Source organism: Tyto alba, unplaced genomic scaffold, assembly GCF_018691265.1.
Source record: "Tyto alba isolate M040663 unplaced genomic scaffold, T.alba_DEE_v4.0 Super-Scaffold_40, whole genome shotgun sequence".
Lineage (NCBI taxonomy): Eukaryota > Metazoa > Chordata > Aves > Strigiformes > Tytonidae > Tyto > Tyto alba.
Window position 1 is genome coordinate 1495903 of NW_024881316.1, and position 22744 is coordinate 1518646.

At 41.9% G+C, this 22744-nt stretch overlaps 1 protein-coding gene across 2 annotated transcripts in view; it reads right to left on the bottom strand.

The window, feature by feature from the left end:
• The window catches only part of LOC104363607 (sine oculis binding protein homolog), a 119443-nt gene that overhangs the window by 90496 nt on the left and 6203 nt on the right, over nt 1–22744 (bottom strand). For both annotated transcript variants that reach the window (XM_033008451.2, XM_033008450.2), the window contains exons 2-4: nt 19186–19324; nt 17176–17361; nt 4806–4957 (exon numbers count right to left, since the gene is read on the bottom strand). In XM_033008451.2, the coding sequence (XP_032864342.1) occupies nt 4806–4957; nt 17176–17361; nt 19186–19324 (477 nt within the window). The remainder of the gene's footprint in view (nt 1–4805; nt 4958–17175; nt 17362–19185; nt 19325–22744) is intronic.

Genomic DNA, 22744 nt, shown 5'->3' on the forward strand with positions numbered 1-22744 from the left:
CTTGAAATCAAGAGAACTTTCTCTGACAATCCTCAGTAATTATTTTGGAGAATGATAGCTTCTGTTTACTCCCAGTTTTTAGTATGTGTATATACATGTCCATATTAATCACATAGTGATATACATTAATTAACAAAAAAACTACTCAGGCAGGAGTACTAAGGCTTTATGATGTTGTGTGCACTTTATCATCTTTAAATATAATTTGAAAATATAAGGAACTGCCTAATGCAGCAGCACCCAGGACTTCTGACAGCTCCGTTGGATTGTTGAGACTCATCCTCACTACTCAGATGAGACAAGAGAGGATAAAGCACAGTGCCTGTCTGCACTGCCAACGCACACCGTGCTGCCCATCCTATCCTGTACGGGGAGAAAAGAGCCATCACCGTTGAGATCTTCATGCTGCTAAACAGCAGTTTATTCTTCATTTATGCCGTTTTGTTTATTAGCATAAATGAAATTTGACTGCACTGTAACTAAAACCATCTATCACCTTTTTTCCTGATTGGGAAGCGGTGCGAAACAGGAACAAGGACAAGTATAAAATACTGGCTGACAACCTTGTAGTCACTTCATCACCAATGTCTTAGTCAAATCAAGTGAATTATCCTTTAACATGTATGTGAACAGAGCCTATCACCTCTATGCATTCAGTCCTCATTCTAGGGTTGGCTATTGGCTATTTGGTCATAACAAATTTGTTTTCTGACTCATTGAGTCAATAAACTTCATTTCAGAATTAATCTTTTCAGGCTTCAAACTCACTGGATCCAATTATGAATCCAATCGCTCCCTTTAAATTTAATATTCTGAAACTTGGTGGTCTAGTGCTTTTTGCCCTTATGTGCCTCTATGGTATTTAACTTTGTATTAGTCGGCCTATAAAATTAAATCTCTGAGGAAGGGAACATCAGAATAGCTCCAAATCTTAAATCTTCAGTTTACAAACATTAGTAAGAAATGCTCCCTTTTCCTGCAACGCTTCCTTTTAATTGGTATTATTATGCACAACAGGTTATCATAATAGAGTAGTTCGTTATGTATATTTGACTACGCACACTAGACCAAACAGAAGCAGAAAAGCAGGTTTGGGTTATTTTTGTTTGGGGTGGGTGGTGGTGTTTTTAGTACTTTTCTAAACCAGATCTAGTCTAAATACTTTGGGGTTTGCCTAATGGGGTAAAAACACCCATTTCTTCTTCATTTATTTCTGGTAATTTAGAAAGAACTACACTCTGTGGGGAGACCCATTATCATTTCAAAATCTCTATATTTCTATTCTTGCAAGGCATGGTTGCTAATACAGATAATTTTAAATGGTCATGACAGCAGGATATCTGGGGTAAAATTTGCATTTCTTTAGGAGAAGACCAACTTACAATTAATTGCGTGAGCCTTTTTCCTTACCAACTCCCCATCCCAGCCATGAAGCTCAGCTCCCTGACAGCCCTGGCTACGCAGAGATGCAGAGGGTGCGGGGGCAGAGCCTCTGGAGCACAGACAGACAGCTCTGCCGGGACGAAAGGCAGGAAGGACTGATGTGCACCCCCAGCTAAACTGCCTGGCTGCAAACGCGCCCGAGGCAGCGAGGCACTGGCTTATCCCAGCGCACCGCTGCTCTTGGTATGCCAAACCTGCTGGGGAATAGGGCTGGGGAGGAGTGAAAGGTTGGGAGCAGCCAGGGCCCAGCCAACCGGGGGCTTTTTGCAGCGTTTTTGTTACTCTCCGGGAGCACTTCAAAGTGGTCTCACGCCAAGCCTTCTCCCAGCAGGGAATCTGTGGGCATGCATCGCTCCAGCGTGCCTTTGCCCTGGGTATGGGAGCAGATTTTGCTATCAGGATGACGGCAAAAGTCCTAATTCTGAACACAGCAATTGGCATTCAGGGATGGATAATTCGCAGCATTACTTAGTGCTGTTTTGAGACGCTAGTGATGACTTACTCTTCACTGTTTAAACAGTCCCATCATTTTAAGGAAGCGCTTATTACAGCACTTCTTATCTAGGGGAGGGAGGGAAGACTGCTTAACACGATCCATTAGGAAATTCAAGCCTGAAATGAAGTGACCACAAAGTCCTATCAGCTACCAGAAATGCAGCAGCTGTACATATTTAATGTAACACAACACTACATTGTGGTGGAGATCCGCTGTTTAAAACATACGTAAGGCAGGTGAAACGTGACTATTTTACTCCTCTGTTTGAAAAATGAGGAAGTGTAGAGTGGCATAACTTCTCAAATACATAAATAAGCATTAGACTCATGGAGAAGACAGGTACGCTCTTGGACTAGTCATAACAGATTAAAGGTCAGCAGTTAAATCTGAAACTATTGCAGCCTTGTTCCTTTGATCTTGTTCCTCAAGACTGCTCTATTACTAACAGGTGAAGTGAAAAACAAGAAGCATGAGGGTCTGCTGAATTCTACTGTACCTGTCTTAATTTAATGTCAGCATTTCCTAAATATTCAGTCCCCTGATCACCTAATGCCATAAATACGCATGCGTGGGGCAGCTCCAGATTTCCCCTGCTGGGTCAGATCCTGTGCAATTCCAGATTCCACAGGTGCAAAGAGGAAGAAAATTTGACTCACTGGCTTAGCTTTGAAGCAGAGCCAATGCAGCAACCAACATGTTATCAATTACATGTTATCGCACCATGTTTTGCCAAGTCCTCCCATATGACATTTTGTTAATTTGCAACCTCTTTAGTCAAGAACAGGACACTTCACTGGGATATCATGATATATGAAAAGATTAGGAACATCTATTGTTATTTAGAGATATACAAAATAATGATGACAGAGAGCTTGCTGGATGGAAATACTCAGTATCTTTTAGCTTCCAGAAGAAGTTAGCAGAGGGGTAGGAAAGGGAACCAGGGGAATGAGATGCTCTAATTCATCCTTTCTCATAATACAAGGACAAGGAGGCCTCCAACAAAGCATATGGGTAATAAATTTTAAGTCAGGTAAAAGGGAACCTTTTCATGTATTGCCTGACTGAATTCATGGCCATAAACTATTACTAAATCCTACTACTCACGGGTTAGGAGAAGGTTGAAGTACACCTATGCATCATGTTAACATGTATTTATCTTCATTTAGTAGGGGATTTAAACCTCCTTTTTCAGGATCTAAGCTGTAGATGGAAGAGGATCCACCATGAACTGGTTGTGCTTTCATCTGTCTTCCCAAGGTTTCCTGAATCATTTGGTACTCATCACTGCTGGACACACAGGACGATCTGACTAGGATCACTGACAATGCCTCCATTACTATCAACTATCTCATCTATGTAAATTTGTGACTGAAAGTCATGGGAGCATCAGCTGACAGTGATCTGGATCCTGCCACCCCAGAGTGTTCTACACATTGTGAGGCACATTGAACTGCATGTGCATAAATGTGCATGTATGCATATACACATACATCCATGGGAACTTATTTTCAAATGAGGAGCTTCTAAGGAGAATGTATTTCCCTCCTCTACACTTTTTCTAGATACAAAGGATGTAAACACTACTCCTCGTGAAGACTCACATGACTTTAACTTGCCTGTCTGCTCCAGTAGACACTGTGAGCCTGATTCTCCAAGACTGCCACTAAAATTCCACTTTACTGAATTTTGCAACCTAATTCTTCAGGCAGTTTTTTCCTTTTTTTTTTTTCCTTTTTTTTTTTTTTTTTTTCTGGCAGGATGATGTGACCCAAATTTGTAAAAGACGATAATTTGCTATAAAATTGCATCCTGAATCTAGAATCCGCATGTACTTATTTGTTATTACCACAGATGTAAAAGACCAGATTTAGAGACCTGAATTCTGTTTGAACTTGACAGGCTTTGAATGTTCTGTAGCATGAGGGAAAATGGCATCATTTAGACAACCAAAATACATAGGATTTTATGAATAATAAACATTTCTAAAACAATAAAGGCTACTCAAAGACTCACACTATTAAGCACCAAAAGGACACAGCTACTTTTTCAACAACTAAAAATGTTGGAGCATTCCTTCGTTATTTTTCTTAAAATGACTTATCGCACATTCTGCTACAGAAAAACAGCTGCTGAAGTAACCTAGAGGGCATTTTCAGGCACTGTACTTCAGTGATTACAGCAATTTTTGTGGACATTCAATATTAGGATTGCATTCTAATTTTAGACAGAGTTAAATATAAATTGAGTAGGAGGGGTTTTCACGCTACTCTAGATGTTCTAACATTGCTTACCCCAACCCCAAAACTGTAGAGCGTCTGAATTTTGCAGCAGTGATAATCTATTAGTAATAATATATATTAAAAGAATGAAACTAGAGCTCACTAGCAGCAGTGGGAAGATGCCCACTATCATGATGGTACCCAGACTTTGGCCATAAAAGCATTTAGCCATGCTAAAAGCTTTTAGCTAAAAGCACTGGCTATGATCTCAATGCCATGGGACTTAGTGACACTGTCATATGCAACCCACCTCTACTCTATTTCCATGATACCTCCACTTAGATGTGTATATGTAGCAAGTATCCTGAGACTCTAAGGCCAAATTGGAACTCTTATGTTAATGTTTATTACTATTTAAATTCCCTGACTCTCACAAAACCCAAGCATCGAGCTGAGGGAAACTGGAAGAAACAAGGTTAGTAAAGGGCTGACAGTCCAACAGACAATACAGATGGAAAGTGGAGGGACTAGGTGAAACAGAGAAAACAAAAGAAGAGAGCTTCTATTAGATGCTAAATGAGACCCAGGCTGGGCCTGATTAAAGCTATGCCTATGTAGGTTACATCTTTCCTTATTTCTCTTACCTTGTTTCTCTTGAAATATGCTCTTCGGCAAGCTGCAAAGCACTTCTCGCTGCAGAAGCATTTCACTTCACTTCCCATACTCAGGGAATAGCGCTTGATTCCAACTTTCTGGCACCAGGCACACATTATTTGTACATTTGACACATCATCTTCTACAACAAAAATATAAGAACAATGTTTACATGAGATGCAAACACCTTCCTCAGACATCTGCACACTTACTCTTAGATACAACCAGCACCGGCTCATCTTATTTCTAACTTCCCCTCTGTCTGAGAGCAGAACTGGGCATGACTGTGATCACCAGCTTCGTCCTCAGGCAGCCAGGCACCTGTGCCAGCCAGGCTCAGCAGACTGGCAAAGCTCCTAAGATGGCTGGAAAAGATTATTAGCTTTAAAAATGGAGCGTTGCTGGAAAGCTCTGGAAATCTCGAGAGCTTTTTAGCATGTTTAAGAGTGCACAACTCTTTATTAAACGAGTAACCAAGACTAGAGGCTTAATGAGTACTGCTGCTTTGTTCTCGTTACTTACAGTCTGTTGTAGTGAGCCCCTGAGAGGTTCTGCTCAGCAAGCTGGTGATAAAACACGCCTGGAAGGTGCTGCACCAAGGCAGGTCACTAACAAGAGCCCTCTTCTAAATAAGAAGGAACATGAAACACTCCTTTTTCTGCATTATTTCAAAATGACTAGCTTACAAAATGGGGAGCTGTCATATAAATATAGCAGTCACAGAAACACACACTCAAGCAAGAAGGAAGATGCAGCGCTGTGATAAAGCCTGCCAGGCTACTTTCCAGTCATTATGCTCAATGGTCAAATTTTAATTCAGGCAGAGTTCCTGAGCTGCTTTCAAGCTCCTCTGTAATGTGTATTACAAATGTGGCATGTATGTCTTCTGCCATGTAAAAAAAAAAAACCAGGGCTTGCTCCTAAAGTGTGAGTGATACCGCTGTGTGGTCACCATCCCCACTCCAGCTTCACAGACAGGGGCAGTGAATAGTTAAGCCTCCTAAACAGATCAAGACAGTAAGTTAGCAGGAATCTTTCTGACTTAAAACTCGGAATTCTTCAGTTCTTATGTCCAGTTTATGATACAGTGTGACCTTTCAGCTACAGACAGCAGCCATTGTCTAACTTCTGGGGAAAAAAAAAAAATAAAAATCCCTGAAGACTAATTGTTAAAGCAGCTCCTGGTCCATGAGCTGTGGAGAATTCATAGCTCAGAGAGTCTGTCATGCAGCCATCCCATTTCCCTATAAAGGATTTGTTTTTGAAGCTACGCTGTCATCGTTCTGTAAAATTATTGGCAAACTAATTTTTAGCAGAGTGATTTGGCTCCTTTCCCCGGCTATCATAACTCAGAACTACGTGCTGCATTTTATTCACCTTAACGGAATAAATATTGCCAGTTTAATAACTTTTTTCCTTCCACAAATTGTATTATGATTTATAGCTACAAATAAAATTGTACAATGTAAAATAATGACCTCTTAGTTTTAATCAGACTGTCTACCCTTAAACCTATATTTAAGGCTAAGTTATAACACAGATTTGTGTTTAATGTCTTTTATCACTTACCCTTTAGAGTGGGATTTGCCAATACTCTAAATGCTTTCTTATACCGAATACTAAGGGAAATCAAAACGACTTGGCCAAAATTATCACTAGCCATCTATTGGGTCAAGCAGCGTGTCCTTGAGCTGGCTGTAGGCTCAGCCAGGCACACAGGAGTGCGGGGTACTGTTACAGGGGTGTTGCACGGTGTCATCACAGCTTTCTCTCCAGACCAGTCCTGGCCAGGATGCTAACTACTCCAGCCGAGCCCAAGAGCTCTTCCCACCATTTTTATCCCAAAGCATTTGAAGTACTAAGCTTTCACAAAGGTGCCCTGATTCACCTACTTTTGCACCATAATAAACCAACTCCTTACAAACTGAACTCTCCCCTTTGAATGTATCAGGACAACAGAAGGTCCTGTGAACCAAAGGAAACAGGAAGCAACCTCCTGTTTCAGCTAACAGCAACATGTATTTTCCTAGTGATAGTTTACCTCTGGAAAATAGAAGATCCACCAGTGATACTTTTCTAATAGTTTTCATTTCTGGTGAGAGTAACTGTCATAAATGAAAAAAGAAAATTACAGAGCTGAAAGAGAGTTCACTGGCACAGTAGGTGCTGGAGTATCTCTTTTCGAAGCAGGTTGGCTCCTCAGGGGCACAGTTTTTAAGGAGAAGCACAGAGCTCCACGACTGGGATTCTCAGGGGCTTTCATGCATCACTTCATAGGGGAGAGACACCTCAGCTATCGTTTGGCTCCTGTTCACTGACACACACGAACCACCTCCCACGGACGATCAGAAAGACCACACATCTGTCCATTTACAATTACGCAGCATCCCAGCAGCTGCAACAGCTGTTTACATGGAAAAGCTGCATCACACACTTCTCTGCAGGACAGTAGGTTATGCAGGGCAGTAAGGCTCAATCCACCTCCTTCTGCCAAAGACTTTCTCTAAGATAGCTCCTGGCAAGAAAAGGAGAGGAGAGGGAGAGCGACCTACTCTCTCAAGATGTTGTCTTCCTATGCCCTGACCTGCAGAACTTCACCACCCCCTCACAGGAAATCCTTCCAAGATTGTGGTCCATGGATCTGACAGTCAGTAAAACAGAAAATGTCTGTAGTTTGTCTACAAACTACTACTCCCAGCCACCGTCTGCACTTCCAGGAAGAGACAGATGATATCCAGGAGGCATCATCGATATTAATCAAAATGTTCATCATTTTGAAAGAAGGAAGAGAGAACGGGAGGGAAAGAGTCTGCTTAAATACAAAGAACTTGAATTACTTCTCTCTTCTATTCCCTTCTCGCCCTAGTCTTCAAAGAATGGTCACATGCAATATAATCCTTTTAATAGTAACAGTAATAATACAACTAGATGCCTCTTCCATTTAACAGCCTCAGGAACACTGCTACAAAAGGATTAGCTGAGTATGGCCATGTAAAGCAGCCAGGAAACAGCAGCACTTCAGGAGGGGTTTCGGAGCGTGAGCTTCCCGGAACAGTACACTAATATGTCACTTTTTAAGTCATCTTTGCTCCCGCAGGGGTAGGTTTACCCAAGTCCATTTTTTGATGCAACTCTAACTTCTTGTAATGCAGTTCATCAGGTGAAAAAAAGAACACATCCAGTATTACATGACTAATTCACTGCGGACCATCAGCAGGAGCCCTGTGCAGCCCAGTTGGAGGAAGACTTGCTCTACAATCAAAATCAGAAAGGACTGAAGGACCCATTCTTGGTACCTGGGACAGGTACAGGCCCACGTCCTGCGGTCCGTGGGTGTGGATGACAGCTGGGGACAATAATAAAGGTCCAAACCTGGTCGCGTGCTTTCCTTCTTGGCACTGGTTGCGGTAGGGGGCTGAGCAGACATTGTGAAAATCACTAATAAGGGTGTTTCATTACAGTGTATTAAGCTTAGTGACCAAAATAGGACTGCAACATTAATGAAAAGGTAACGGTCCACGTATTTCTACCATTCCAACCCACAGCAGTGGCAAGCAGTAACTTAAACTCAAAACATTAAGACTGGGTGAAATAAGAAAAGTCGAAGTCTCATGATTTAATTGCTCTTTTGCTAAACACAAACTGGAATAATTTGAAATGAGAAATTCCTATCTTCCATTCAAGATAAAATTCCTCTCACTTGTTCACAGATCTTTGTTTTGTAAGGCCAAATTTTTTAAAAATCACTTTATCAGACTCTTGCCCTTCTTTCAGGAAAATGTATCAAGTCCCCGTCCCTAAAGCACTCAGCAAGAAGAACCTGCTACGGCGAGAACACAGGGAAGCGGGGAATTTCAAATCCAGTAGTTTGGGACTGCTTATCTGTCTTGAATATTTATTCTAATCTTTTCCTGATTAGGTCTGCACTAAGAAAGCTTCTCCACAATAATTACATCAGTATACTACATCGGCAGTGTTCTCCTTTGCTCACAGACAAACTTTTGCTTGTAGTCTAGCTTAGCATATCTGCTCGAGTAACACGAGCTCATTCTGACAACATGCCTATGTCCATCACGTGGGCTCTTGCTGGAGCAGCTCTTCTGATGCAGACCATTCACCATCACCTTCAGGACTCACACAGCTAGGCTGACACATGTTTGTAAAGTACAAAAATAACATTTGCAACTCCTGGTACAGATCATTTTGAAGTGAAAGAAAACATTTTTTAAAAAAACACACTTTTTTCTCCATCTGGGCTTGCAACTTTATGACCTGCTCTTGCAATGTGCTTAGCATGTTCTCGGATCTGTCACGCTTGTGATAGGTAGCATGGGTACTCACACAGGTGAGACAAAGAGGAGTTGGCACCGAGACAAGTGAATAGACAGGAGAGCTTTCAGCAAAACACCCGCACCACTGTCTTCTATAATTACACCAGCTGATTACATTCAGCAGAACTGAATTTCCAGCCTCTGCTTTTCTGAGTTCTCAACTCTTCGTAGGGAGAGCTATTGTGGGAGTTCCCACACTGTGTTCTTCTGCCCCTGGGTTGTGTCATTACAGGTGGAAGAAGTACTCCCTGCACCCACTGCACAGATACTGTTCAGCTACATTTCCTTGTGGTTTTTAGCCTGTGTATTTTTCATAATGAACAATGCAATAAACACGGAATGTTTGCAGTGTTAAATCATGTTCCCAAAGGGAGTAGTTTGTATAACAAGATAAAATTATCACATTATAATAACTAAATATGCATCAGTCTAAAGCATGCTTCAATTAATCATCAAAAGTTTGAACCGCCTCTTTAGGTCTTAATTAAGCAGAATGTTTGGGTTTTTTTTTTTCCTTTCAAACCAGTGTGAAGGAGCTGCAGAAAATTGTTCCTCTTAAACCCAATGAGCAGCAGTTTACACTAATCGATCTTATATGGAGCCATAATTTGGAGAGGTGGGGGGGAGAGAAGGAAGGCGACGAGTATAATAGAGTAAATCCATCACGTACAGCTCTGTCCCTTTATCTAAGCAAACCAGCATGGCCTACAGTGTTTAGCAGGATGATCCTAAAATCCCTACAATTCTGGAGTTAAATCCTGATCAGTTTACTAACTTTTAGGCTGCAACGTTCCACTAATACCGTTTTGAACTAACTGATATATATTTTCAATTTTAACTGCAGTTTCAAGAATTTGGGTGAAACTAAACGCAGCTACAGCTCCAATCCTGCAGATTATGATGATCCACAGGCAGCTACTCCAAAACCTTACTTCCCGCATCTCCTTGCAAGAAATTCGGCAGGAGATACTCTACTCTTCTGGCAAGAAGAAAATACCACTCCTGAAGGTGCAGTACTGAAGAAGTCCTGCTGTGCAGAAGACCAGGAGGGCACAGGGTTTGGGACTGAGATCTCAAAGGATACGTCCCCTGGACTGAACAGGCCTGTGTGAAACCTGTATCTCGGCTGTGGTTGTATCTGTGATCTGATACAGAAAATATTTTGGCACCCCACCCCTCCTCAGTGTCTCCCCACCGCCCATCTCTTCCTGGCATGAGCTTCCTTCCATCACAGCTATCAAAAGCCATATCTCCCCACTACTGCTTTCTTCTGTTTTCCTCTCTTTTTCTCGCTGCATCCCATCCCCTCACACAGGAAGTCTGGATCCCAGGGTTTTTTGGGGGGAGCTAGAATAAGCCCTTTCACCCTGTGCTGGGAACCATGCCCAATCCACTGGCACACATCTTTTAATATCTTAGCTGCTCTCACTACTACTTTCTAATGAAAAGCTGCAAAACTTCCTTTTTAAAGACATTAGAACTTAACTTGACTCTAGCCTCTGCAGTATTAACAGTAAGGGCTCATTGTTTCCACTGGGACCTGCCAGGATTTCAGAATGGTTAATTCTGAGTTACCCGCCTGCTGCTCCTGAAACCCCAGCTTGCCATTGAAGAAAGCCAAGTAGCATGTATTCAGATTTTTCATCCCAAAGCAGTTCCTGAGGTTGATGATCCCAAGCAAGGCAGAAGCACCATTACAGTCATTTTTCTTACATCTGAGATGCTTTATCTGATTAATCTCAAACTGAAAAATGAACAAACAAAACTCCTGAGACATTGCTTCAGATTCCCTTCTGATAGCACTGAAGTGCTGATCCTCTAAATACACAGGGTGTGTGACAAACTTAAGGTACAAAAAGTACCTTGGAAAAAGTAATTGCAAGAGGAAGATTAAAAAATAGGGCTGACAACAGAAAGCTTGCTGCATCCATCACTATGGAAATACCTCAGGGGCTCTACAATGCGTTTCCTTTTAAGGACCAGTCTCTTGAAGTTCACTACTCTGCCAATAAAGCAAAGTGTCCCAGCTCCTTTTAAAAAATTGTTTTGGGGAACCACAGCTTGCCTACGTTTTCTGTGCATGAGTCGAGGCACATTCTCATGCATAGTTCAGTAAGGACTGAATACACAACACAAATAAAAGCTGGCATTTAGGCACGTTTTAAACACACAAACAAAAAAGCAACTATTTCAGCTAATAGGGGAGGGAACTCCCTATGTATTTTGAATATATGCTATTAAAGTGCATACGTGGACTTTGTGATTTTCTTCTTAGCACAAAGGAAACACTTGGCCCTCCACAGAGAGCAAAAGACATCAACAATGGGCTAGATGGGGCAGGCATCCTGGAACCCATTGGCATCTTAAAACCCAGGCACTAATAATCCCATGATCAGTGTAAATTAGATGATGTTTCAAACTGAAAACAAGAGAAAGAATTTGAAAAGTAGTGACTATAGGATTTGTCGTGATGGTCTTTATTCGAGAGCTAAACCCGAAGTTAGAGAAACTATAACATTGTTCAGCAGCGGGAGTAAGATCTGGGAAATACTGAAGCAGGATCCAGAGCGTACTAAAAGGAAAGTCTCCTCAATATATAGACTTAATTAGATCTGATAATATGATCTTTACTTAAGGAAAACTGCCACTGGGTTCTGACTGAAATCAGACTTCTTGGTAATGTAGTCACAGAACCAATTCTTCAGTGAATTTAGACAGATGATCTTGGAATTCATTTTTACTGCCCTGCTAACTACCATTTAAAACATCTTTTATGCTTCCAGATTCCTCCAATACAATTTAAATACTGAGAGAGGTTACAGCGGGCAGTTCCAGAGTGTTCGTAGCGCAGGGACTCTGCTTAATCCCACGTGTTACACCAAGTTACTCATGTGCGCTTATATTTACAAAAAAATCCTGTAAACTTTCATTCTGAAGTTATGTTAAGCTGTAACACAGAAAATCACTTGTTCCTTTCCATAACATACCTAATTACTCGCTTTAGTATTTTAATATGACATTTCCTTGCCAACCTAGGTCCCAGGCCTATTTTACAAGGCAGTCAGCACTAGAAATGCTTCTGCTCCTCCTGTAAGACCTTTTGCCTCACCGGATACAGTTCCTCCAGCCCATTCCTCCTTCACTTCAACAAGTTTCTGATAACTTTTGGTACAACTCCAAATCATCATTTGGAAATCACTGAACCAAGCCTTATGTAGAGACACTGATCGGTGGGCTGGAGGATTTAAATCCCCCTTCCGTTCCCAAATGTACTCATTATCCTGTGAAAACCCTGGGAGGGAGCATTATCTTTCCCTTGTGCTTCTTTCCCCCAGCAAAAGCTCAGTCAACTGCACAGTATCAAGCTTTGTACAACAAAACAAAACACACAAAAGCATCGTGCTTTGAGATGCAGTGTGTCGCCCTCCCTGCCTCCCCTTCCACCACATCCCTCGACAGCGACCTCCCCTCGCAGGGCAGCATGGCAGGGAGACAGTTCTTGTTTGGGATGCTTAGAACAGGAGACATGCTCTGGGCATCGCTTGTAGGCAGGAGGAGGCAGGAAAGGGAAGGGTTTTGCCAGCACCCATGCTCAAAGCCTGGACCAACCAGCAGTTGTACCTCCCCTACTGAGGCACTGCCATAGGGATCACAAGAGAAAGTAAACCAAAGAGCACTCTTAAAAAAAAAAAAAATGGGGAAACTGAGATACCGTAGCCTCCAGCAGGTGCCAGGCAAAGGAGGCAGCATGTTCTTGCCTGCACTGAAAGAATTTTTTGCATTCTTCTTTGACTAGTCTTGATTTTAGCCTTCCTTCATCCCATGTAACAACAGCCGTCCAAACTTGTCTGAGTGAAAGGGCAGAGTCACCCCAAGTGCCCTCTGAGATTTCCTCTATCACTAAGGGCTGCAGAATAAGCTAGGATGCTTGTATGCTGCATACTACTGCCATATACCCCGCACAACTGTGGTGGGATTTGTATTTCTAGATTGTTCCTGGCTATTGCACTTCTGTTTCTTGCTAATTCTACGTAACTTTTTAATTGAAAAAAAATACTTTATGTTGCTGTGTAGAAAATAAGAACCTTCTGAACACCAAGCAGAACTAATCTTAGTATCAGTCTGTTGCAACGGGCTGTACTCAAGATTAACGCTGAAGATCACTCAGAATCTGCTGCTGGCACTAAGATAGCTACCAACCTGCTGAGCAAGAAGGATGGTTATCAGCCACAAAGAGACTATTACACCAACTCTCCGGAGGCTGCACTGACTTCTTATTTGCTTCCAGATGCAGGTCGGATGGCTGATGTTGACTGATAAAGTCCCGTTTGGTTTGGGCACTGCCTGAGCGTGATCTATCTGCCCGGCGGTGCAGATCAGCGAGTGCTCTTGCTAATAGTCCCCAGACGTGAGTGAGTGGCATCCTTCTTGTGGAGGCTTCCCATGGCTGGATTTAGCATCCTCCACTGACGTGCCATAACCTGAGTCTGTAGGTGGTCAGTGCACCACGTAAGGTCCGTGCGTTTAACTCAGCCTCTTTCAGGCGTAATTCTGGGGTAGAGCGAGGAGAGTGCACTTTTATTGGAGCTGTTTGTATTTGATCAGAAAGCAGGCTAATGTTTTCCGGGATTGTATAAACAAATTTTTACCTAAGATTTCATTTGACTAAAACAGAAAGCTGAACAGCTTGGAGATAAAATCTTAGTCAGACTGCTCAAAATTATTTGTTTTTCAATAGGAAAAGAAAAAACAGTTTACTATAAAATAAGCATGAGGGGAAAAAAAGGTAATTCTGTTAACAGTTCGAGGTTTTAGCCTATTCATACAAAATGCAAATGCAGATAGGATGCTGTTCAAAGTTTTCCAGCATGCTCAAGAAAGACCCAAGCTGCCAAAATCTTCTATGACTGCTCCCTAGACACAGTTGAGCATCAGTATTCCTTCCTCCTCCTTCTTGAGCTGGTAGCTGTTTCTGATACCAAGAATCGTATCTGCCTCCCTGGAAATCCTCTTTCCCCTGGCTTCCTGACTCTGTCTTCCCACAGTGCTTTTTCTACCTCTGCAACTGCTACATGAATGCACATTGCAGAACATCTTTCCTCCTTCTCCCTTCAGGCTTCTGTGAGCATCCCCCATGCTCTGGTCTTTCTCTTCGCCCTCTTACCTGTAAAGAATTCTTATCTGCAAAAATTATTCCACTAATAATTCATTGTGACTGTTTCTTGGATCTTCTTATTGTCTCCAGATCATTGCTCTCCTGTTGAAATGAATACCTCAGCCTGTCTCTCTGACACTTCTTCACTGGCGCTGACCCTTAAGTTCCAGATTGATACGGCAAGAATTAAAGTCTTAATAATTTCTCCCTGAGTGCTCACTCCATATTATTTGCTCAATAATGGTGGACTGCATCATCATCTTTCCTGTCCTTCATGTCTGTGATTTAGATATCATTTTCATCTGCGGGCATTCCCTTTTGAGCTATACTTAAAACTCGTAGATTTCTCTCCTGCACAATACCTAAAAGATTTCCCCATCCGTCCACAGTGTCTGGACTCATCCCACTTCTCAGCATCTCAGTCACTACAGTGCATCCCTACCTCGTTTTCTCTCTGGCCTGTGTTGTAACCTTGTCCTATGTGCGTCCACCCAAAATGTGCTGCAACGATCCCTTTCTCTGCCCAGCATTTTAACCTTGAAGCTTTCTCTTGAACTCTTTCTGCCTCTCCCTCCTGACCCCTTTCTTCACTTATTAACTTGAACAAATGTCAGTCGCTTCTGTTCTCAGGGCAGGTAAGTCATAGCCCGTCTCTCCCCTTGTTGAAAACGTTGACTTTCAGCTTTAGCAATTAATGACGTGAGTCTTTTTCATTTGCCCGCTCAACTAAAAGAAGCACCTTTGTGCTGTTTCCAAACTCGTCCCCTGTGCTTGTGAGGGGCTCCAAGAAAACATCCCCAGTTACTCGTCTGGCTTTATATCACTCTGAAGTTTTCTGCTTTGATGTAGTGCCCACAAAACGGTGTCAAAGTGCAGTGCCAAGACCACTGCCTCGCACGCTGGCTCTCCTGGCTCCTTTGTACTCCCTTTTCTACTTGTATTCACCAGTTGTTTCTTGCCAGGCTCTTTGGGGTGATCATGACTAGGGCACCCACGCCCTAAGATAAAACAAAACAATTACTACCGATGCTTATTGCAAATCCCACAAAGGTTGTGGTTCTCCTCCCGCCCCCGGTCCTCCCAAACTTTGCTCTCTAAAACAAAGGTGAGATAAATATGCTCATCTGCTCAGAAGTCATGGTAATCTAACGCTCATTACTGATCATGGGATAAAGCCAGAAGAGGCAGAGATTACGTGTTCATATCCCCTATGTAAGTAAAACAATGAAATTCACTGTGGGCTAATTAAAAAACTGAAGTTGGAAAATACTGATGAAGAGCCTTCTATACACGTTACCGTTAGTGGTGTATTTGAACACAGGATCATACATGGTAGGTGGACGGGCGAAGAACAGAAGGCAGTTGACTTGGCCAAGGTTCCCCTGTGTCCACTTAACTACTGTTGCAGTAATTTGTTTTTCTACTTCATAGTTCCATCTCCTCCTGCTTTGTTTGATGTCATAAAAATCCAGCAACTGTGGCAGTTTGCACAATGCACGTTATAGCCTTGTGTTCGCATACCACAAATCCAGCATTCTGGATTCATTCATGACTCAGATTGGAGGAGAAAATAGCTTGGGATGGCACAAGCCCTTGATTAAAGTTTTAGGGCCAAATCAACAACAGCTGAGGATCCAGCCCATATGGCCCGAGATCTTTAGCTGTGTAAAGGCTGCAGGAATGGGCCCAAATAGCTTCGGTAATTAGCAAATATCGTATAAAATAGATGAAAAGTCTTTGGCAGGGAATGCATATTGAGTAACATTTGAAAATTATTCATAGCATATTAGTATACTTCTTTAGAGATAAAACTCAATGGCATAAAGATAATTGGGGAGGGGCTGCAGCCTATCACATGACTGTCAACAGGCAAACACTTTCTTGGATCAACGGGTATTTCACAGCTACCTTTAGCCAATGCAGTGAAGGGCAGAGGTGACCATCTAACACCTGGGACCTGATCCTACAAGCTGTTCTGCCTCTGCAGAAGCATCCTCACACCTGGCGGGGACTCCTCGGCCAAGCTGCCTCAGGGTGCGCCGAGAGTTACCGCTCTTGGGCAGGTAGCGCGGGTCACCCCGTGCTCCCCGGTGCCTCGGTCACCCAGGAGCACCCAGAACGACACCCAGGGACGCCCACGGGAGCAGGACTGAGCCTGCTCCTGTCTGAATTCACTAATTACCGCACCGTGTACAGCAGTAAACAATAACACAGCAATTAATCACCCTGGTGTAGCCGTAAGACTTACTTTCACAGATTATGGCAAGCAGCGTGCGGTGCGGAATAAATCATTTTTCATGCAAACTCCTAGGAATGGCATGTTATAAAATGACTCCTGATAAAAATCTAATGAAAATGTAAAACATCTCAGTGCCGTCTCCTGGGTAGAGTCAAGATCATATTAAACCCTCAAGAGACAACGGTCAGGGATTTCAATGAGAATCAAGAGACAGTTTTCCCAGGATGAGCTTGTTAACCTGATATAAAGACATGATATTGATTTGATGGCTTTGTCTCTTTCACCGTTTCCTTCATGGAGCCTACTTTTAATTTAATCACCTTCCATTAATTTATTTAAAGGCATTTTTCATCAGAAAAATTTCTTTTTCTTTTTCTTCTAAAAGCAGGCGCTGAATTGCTGAGAGTATAATCCAGCATGCGGTGTCACAAGCAGCAAAAGTCTGTTGTCATTGCGTTTGCAGAAGTTTTTCAAGAATACTAACAAATAAAGTCACTTTCCCACTCCGCTTTAAAGTTCCCCGTGACTGATTTTTAACCATTTTGAAATTGGCCCTCCTACTAAGACATCATGATCTAGCAATCTCAGGACGTGTCAGGGTCAGTAACCATTTTTAAATGTTCGTTAGGATTTACCTGCTGGTGGCTTTATGAAAGGTGGTGGAATTAATGGGACAATAATAGGTACATTCCCGTGATCCTTCGACCCTGCTGGTGAGTCTGAAAGTCCATTTCCTGTGGCAAGCCCTGGGTAGCTTGGGTTTATATTGTACGGTGAAATAACACTGTCCTCAGGTAATTTCGGTTTTGGCAAAGAATTTTCTGTAAAACACAAAGAACACATTGTACAGTATGACAAATATATTTCTTAAATGACCCTACATACTTTCACCAATCTGTTCACTAAATTACTTACCCTAATACAAGAAGAGAGCACAAAAAAAAACCCAGGATAATTTCCCTTTTTAAAAAATGCATACTTCCCAGTATTCTTCAGAAATGCTCCTTTTTTTTTTTAAAATCAAACTCACACTTTTATCTTTTCCCAAAAGGTGTGGTGTGATGATTATTTTGTCATGCGTATCCCTAGTATGCCTGATTTAATCAGTGACACTCTACTCCTGGCCCTCACTTCTGCTGTTTGCATGGTGATCACACTCAGTGTACTGTGACTTCACCAACGCAAAAGGCATAAACTGAAAAATAAAAGAATTCGTAATTCTCTATCAATAATATGTGCAGTAGTAACGGATTTAAAGAAAATAATAAAATGTTGAAGTTACAGCAAAGTGTACATGGAATGACAGTTATTATTCCAATTCTTTTTAATCCCAAAACATGTCAGCGTTCTTACTTGTAGGAATTTCTCTAATGCACCTCAGTTAGCTATGAGGCAGGACTTGATTCTTATTATTCCCTCCCCTCCCATCTCTCAGAAAGAGAAACACACTTTTTGCCCTCCCATGAACTGCACACAGGAAAATTTTCTACCTGTCACAGGTATCCAACATCTTTGGTACATAAAACATACGATTTGTAACATGTGTCTATGAAAAAAATATGTCACAAATTTCATTGCGCTTAGACTGGAGACACAAATCATTTAACGAAAGATCTATTTATTAAAACATAAATAAATTAATCAGATTTCTACACAGGAACAAACCTCTTCAAAGGTGGCTTAATGACATTGCATTTTCAATGAAAAATAAATATTGATCACCAATGTCACTATGGAACTAACAAGATGAAAACATTCAATGGTAACACAATTAGGTTGTTTCACCTTACCTCTAATTTTTCCACCTTTTTTCTAGCCATCTCTCCTTCAGAACTGGTCTCTCTGGTGTCAGTACTCACTGTAACACTCACTGAATGCAGTGCTGCTGCTGGCCATCAGAAACAAAACCCAAATGCTGTTGGCCACAGATGCAGTGCAAAGTGCCAGTCCAAGAACGCAAAAGCCACTGCAATTTCCTCTCTCTATCTCACCTTTGAGGAACTCTTGTTGGGTAAGTCAAGATGCAGCAATTTCCTACTCCTCTCTTCACTCTGATGACAAGCCCCTAGCCATTCCCTGCGACTGAGGAGCCAGAAGGCAGCGGCTGAACAGGCTGGATCTCATCCTTCACATTCTGAATCACGAAGATCCAGCACTGCCCCAAACAAATTCCGTCCCTGGAAAACTTCTACAGCACTTGCAGAAGACAGCACAGTACAAACATGGATGAGGTGCCTTTTGTGAATGTTCACACTCATTCCTACACGCTATGAATATTTCAGCTCAAAATCTTCCAGCATTTGAAAATGCCTTAGTTTTGAAAGCAAAAGGGTTCCTGAAAGCCACACTGCTAAGAAAGCGCTCCCTCTTTCTTCCAGTTGTGAGCGGTTTATTGGTACCACAGGTACGTGACTTTCAAGTGACTCACAAAAGGTATCATTGTAAGGGCCTACTAATAGCAATTTTGTTAAGGGATTTTCCTTGTACCCGATCGGCTTCCTTGTACTCGAAGGCACTCTCCAATATTTTTACGTAAACCAACCACAAAGCAAGCAGCAGAGCACACTTCCCAACCCACGCCAATTCAGGCAGGTTGAGATATTAATCCTTCTTTGCATGAACACAGAAACATGAAGTCTCATTACCTTTGAGAACAGAAATGTGCTGGCGGCTTTCCCCATCTGCTGAGTAGTTCCTGAATTCAATATCTTCTCCATCTTTCAATTCAACCTTATCATAACCATACCAGCCAAGGAGCTCATTCATAGTGTTTTCTGCAAAGTTCTGAAAGAGAAAAATTACCTACTTATTTATGTAATCAATAACCATTTGGAAGGAAGGGAGGACTGCATAAATCGAACCGTATCTGTGCTACATGAGGAAGTGTCAGGTTTGGCCCACCTCCTCAACAACTAATGTTCGTTTCACAAGTCAAGTGCATAAAGTGTAATGCATTTAAATCTCCAACTGGCACGTGTAATTATGACAGAGACTCATATATCTGTAATTTAAAGAAAATGAAAAGGAGAGTTATTTATGACTTTTGCTCTGGCATTCAATGTCAGAAATATTTTAACATACATTCGTCACACAAACTTGTCTGTGTTGCCATAAAATATTTAAGACTGCAGCAAGAGAATAACAGAAAACCAGCAGTTAATCAATCTTACTGTGCTACAGTCTTTTCAGCTGGAGCAGGTCACTGACACAATTACAGTTCCTTGAGGTGCCCATGAACCAAATCAAATAAAATCACATCACAGACATTTTTCCTCAGAGTTATAAGCCCTTGCATAGTCAAACCACTTAAAAAACTCTTCACCATGAAAGCATTTTAGCATAACGTCTCATATAAACAACTCTTACATTTGCTTAGGAAAACCTTTCTCAGTTTTGCCATGTTTATTTTCAAACCGATTTCCAAGCAGCCGTGTGGTTACGCTTTATGTTTGTATGGAAATGCAAAATATAGAACATGACTGTCATAACTCTCAAATTCTATTAAAAACACGTCCTCTAGGTCATGTGGCAAAAATATTTCTGTAGAAAATGCTCATTACTGGGCCAGGAGATTTAGTGGAGTAAGTTAAGAAATCTGCAGCCAGGCAACAAAGCTTTCTGAAACCAAATAGTGTCATGGAGCTCTACGGCTTACGGATTTAGGAAACTACCAAAGGAAACCAGCTAATGAATTACTGCGACGGCAAAGATCTGCTTAAAGTAGTATGACAGTTATAAAATGAAACGAAAAAGCCACATGCAAAGCCTTTCTATTTGGTCTCTGCATTTTTTTATTAGCACTCTTTTAAAACAAATTCCAAACTTAATTTTCCTGTAAGATCTTGACGTCTGAAATAATGTTCCTGATAAGCACCGTCTCCCGGGACCCTGGCTACCAGCAAAGGAATAAGGAGAATACGACACCAATTCAAAACAAATGGTACGTGTCAAATTTGCAGGTTGCTAGATTTTGTCTAGTAACTGTTCTAGCTTATTTTTTGAGTGGGAGCAAGTCTAATGATAGAACACAGCAACTCTCCAGTCATTTAAATAAATAAATAAAATTAATCAGATGATAATTGCTTTCGAATTCAAAGCTACAGCAGGCACGCTGCCCCAGAACGCCAGAGCCGCGCACTGCTCCTGGCTCATTCATCACACCAGATTGCATAGGTGTTCCTGTCACTCAAGGAGCACTGTAAAGCAGCTATAAGCAATAAACACAAGCAATTTGTACTCTTCCAGGAGCATCATCTGTGCAATTGTACTACAAACACACATTTCAGGAAAAGAAAAACCAAAACAAAAACCCACAGCAGACCCCTGGAGCATCAATTTCCTTTTGTTTTTTTCCCCCCTTTCATTTTCACTTGACCTCGTGCTGGAAGTCTCAATTCTCTGGCTGTCCCGTACAGCCCCGAATCGCCGGAAAACATTGCATCGTTCCACCTCTACCTCTAGTGTCAGCATTATGACGGCCCATTATGTCTGAACTATGTCACTCCTACAGTTTGCAACAACGAGTACAATGCCACGTCATGTGGCTAGCACCTACACTCATATCTAAAATACATATTTAATCTCTCATTTGAATGACGCAGTGTTGTGTTTCAAATACTAGCAGAAATGGGAATTTTTTCTAAAGTGGTTGGTTGGTTTTTAGCTTTTTAGAAAACTTCTCTTTCAGCGCTGAAAGTCCCAATGCACTAACCCTGCCTCTAACCCACGGGAATCCAGCAACAAAATGACCTGAAGACAGGGAATGAAACCTTGTCACCGCAGCTCACCCAGAATGGCCCGAAGGGCTCCACGGAGGCCAGAAGGCAAGCTCTGCCAGCTTCCCTTGCTTTGCTAAATTTCAACTATGGAGACGCAGCCCCAGAGACTCATCCAGCAAGGTAGAGACCAACTGACAAAGTCTTCCTGACTTAAACCCCATGCAACCAAATTAATAGAGTAGCTCTAAATTTGCCTCCTGTGGATGCTTTCTGTTTTATTTGCACTGTTGATCAACACGGGCAATGAGTAATTTCCAATTACTTGTCAAGGAATACGTAAGCAAGGCTGTACATATGCTTATTTTTTTTCCTGAAAATTCATGTACGTGTATGTCTCTTCAGAATCTAGACAAAGTGGTGGTTGGGTTTGTAATGGCACAAAGCTTAAGTACCTTGCAAGTCTCATTTTTACTATCCATGATGAGTGATGCACAAAAATGAACACTCATAATGACAAAAAATACCTCTGATTTTGAAATTACCCATCATAGAGACGTGACTTTTAAGAAAAATAAAAATCACTGAGGCCCTTCCTACTCACTTCAATGGGAGTACAATGAGGTTGCCTATTAGAAGTAACAAAAGTAAGCACCTTTTTAACACGGTGATTTCCAAACAGGATGCTTCAATAAAAAAAAAAAAAATAAAAAAAAATTAAGCCATTCTCCTTAATTTATCATACCTATTACAATGATGCTGATCACTCTTCATACTATTCTCTCAGTGGCGAACAGCCAGGGCTTCGTTACACAGCACTTCATACACAGCAAACCAAAAGGATGATCCCATCCTTAGCAAGCCGGTAGTGAAAGATGAGAAATGTTTTCTTCCACACTAACTCTCACGCATAGATGGGCATCCACACAACTACAGGTACATCACCTTCCCTCAACTCCTGACTACAATACCCATTGGCAGTGATGTCTAACATCCTGTCAGTCGAGACGATGGTCACACAGGTCATGTCCTTGCTGAAGCCACTACCCTGAAGCTGATCACTATTATTTCACTGTTCCCCTGTATACTCCCATCTTCCATTTCAATGGCAGGCCCAACCTGCGTGGATTCAAGACACGGTAAGAAGATGGGATTTGTAAAGACCTGTGTGGTGGCAATAGTCAAAACACAAATGATGAGATGAGAATTTTTCTCTGTGTGAATGCAGGTGGGGTGTGGGGCAGGGGGTAAAGAATCAAGAAAGCCTGGTTCTTGATAATGTCAAGAAAAGGACGCAAGCCAACTAGTACACGAGCTGTACCTGCAGAGCAGAAACTCACTGAAAGATGTACAAGCTTCAAAGGCTTAGTGAAAGGAAGGGTGGTGACTGTAACGATGGTGCTGGAGAAAAGCAAGACTGTGGGACCTGAGGTTGGAGCAGGAGAGCAGAAGAAGCAGTGATGAAGCAGGCTAGACAGAAACCAGCTGA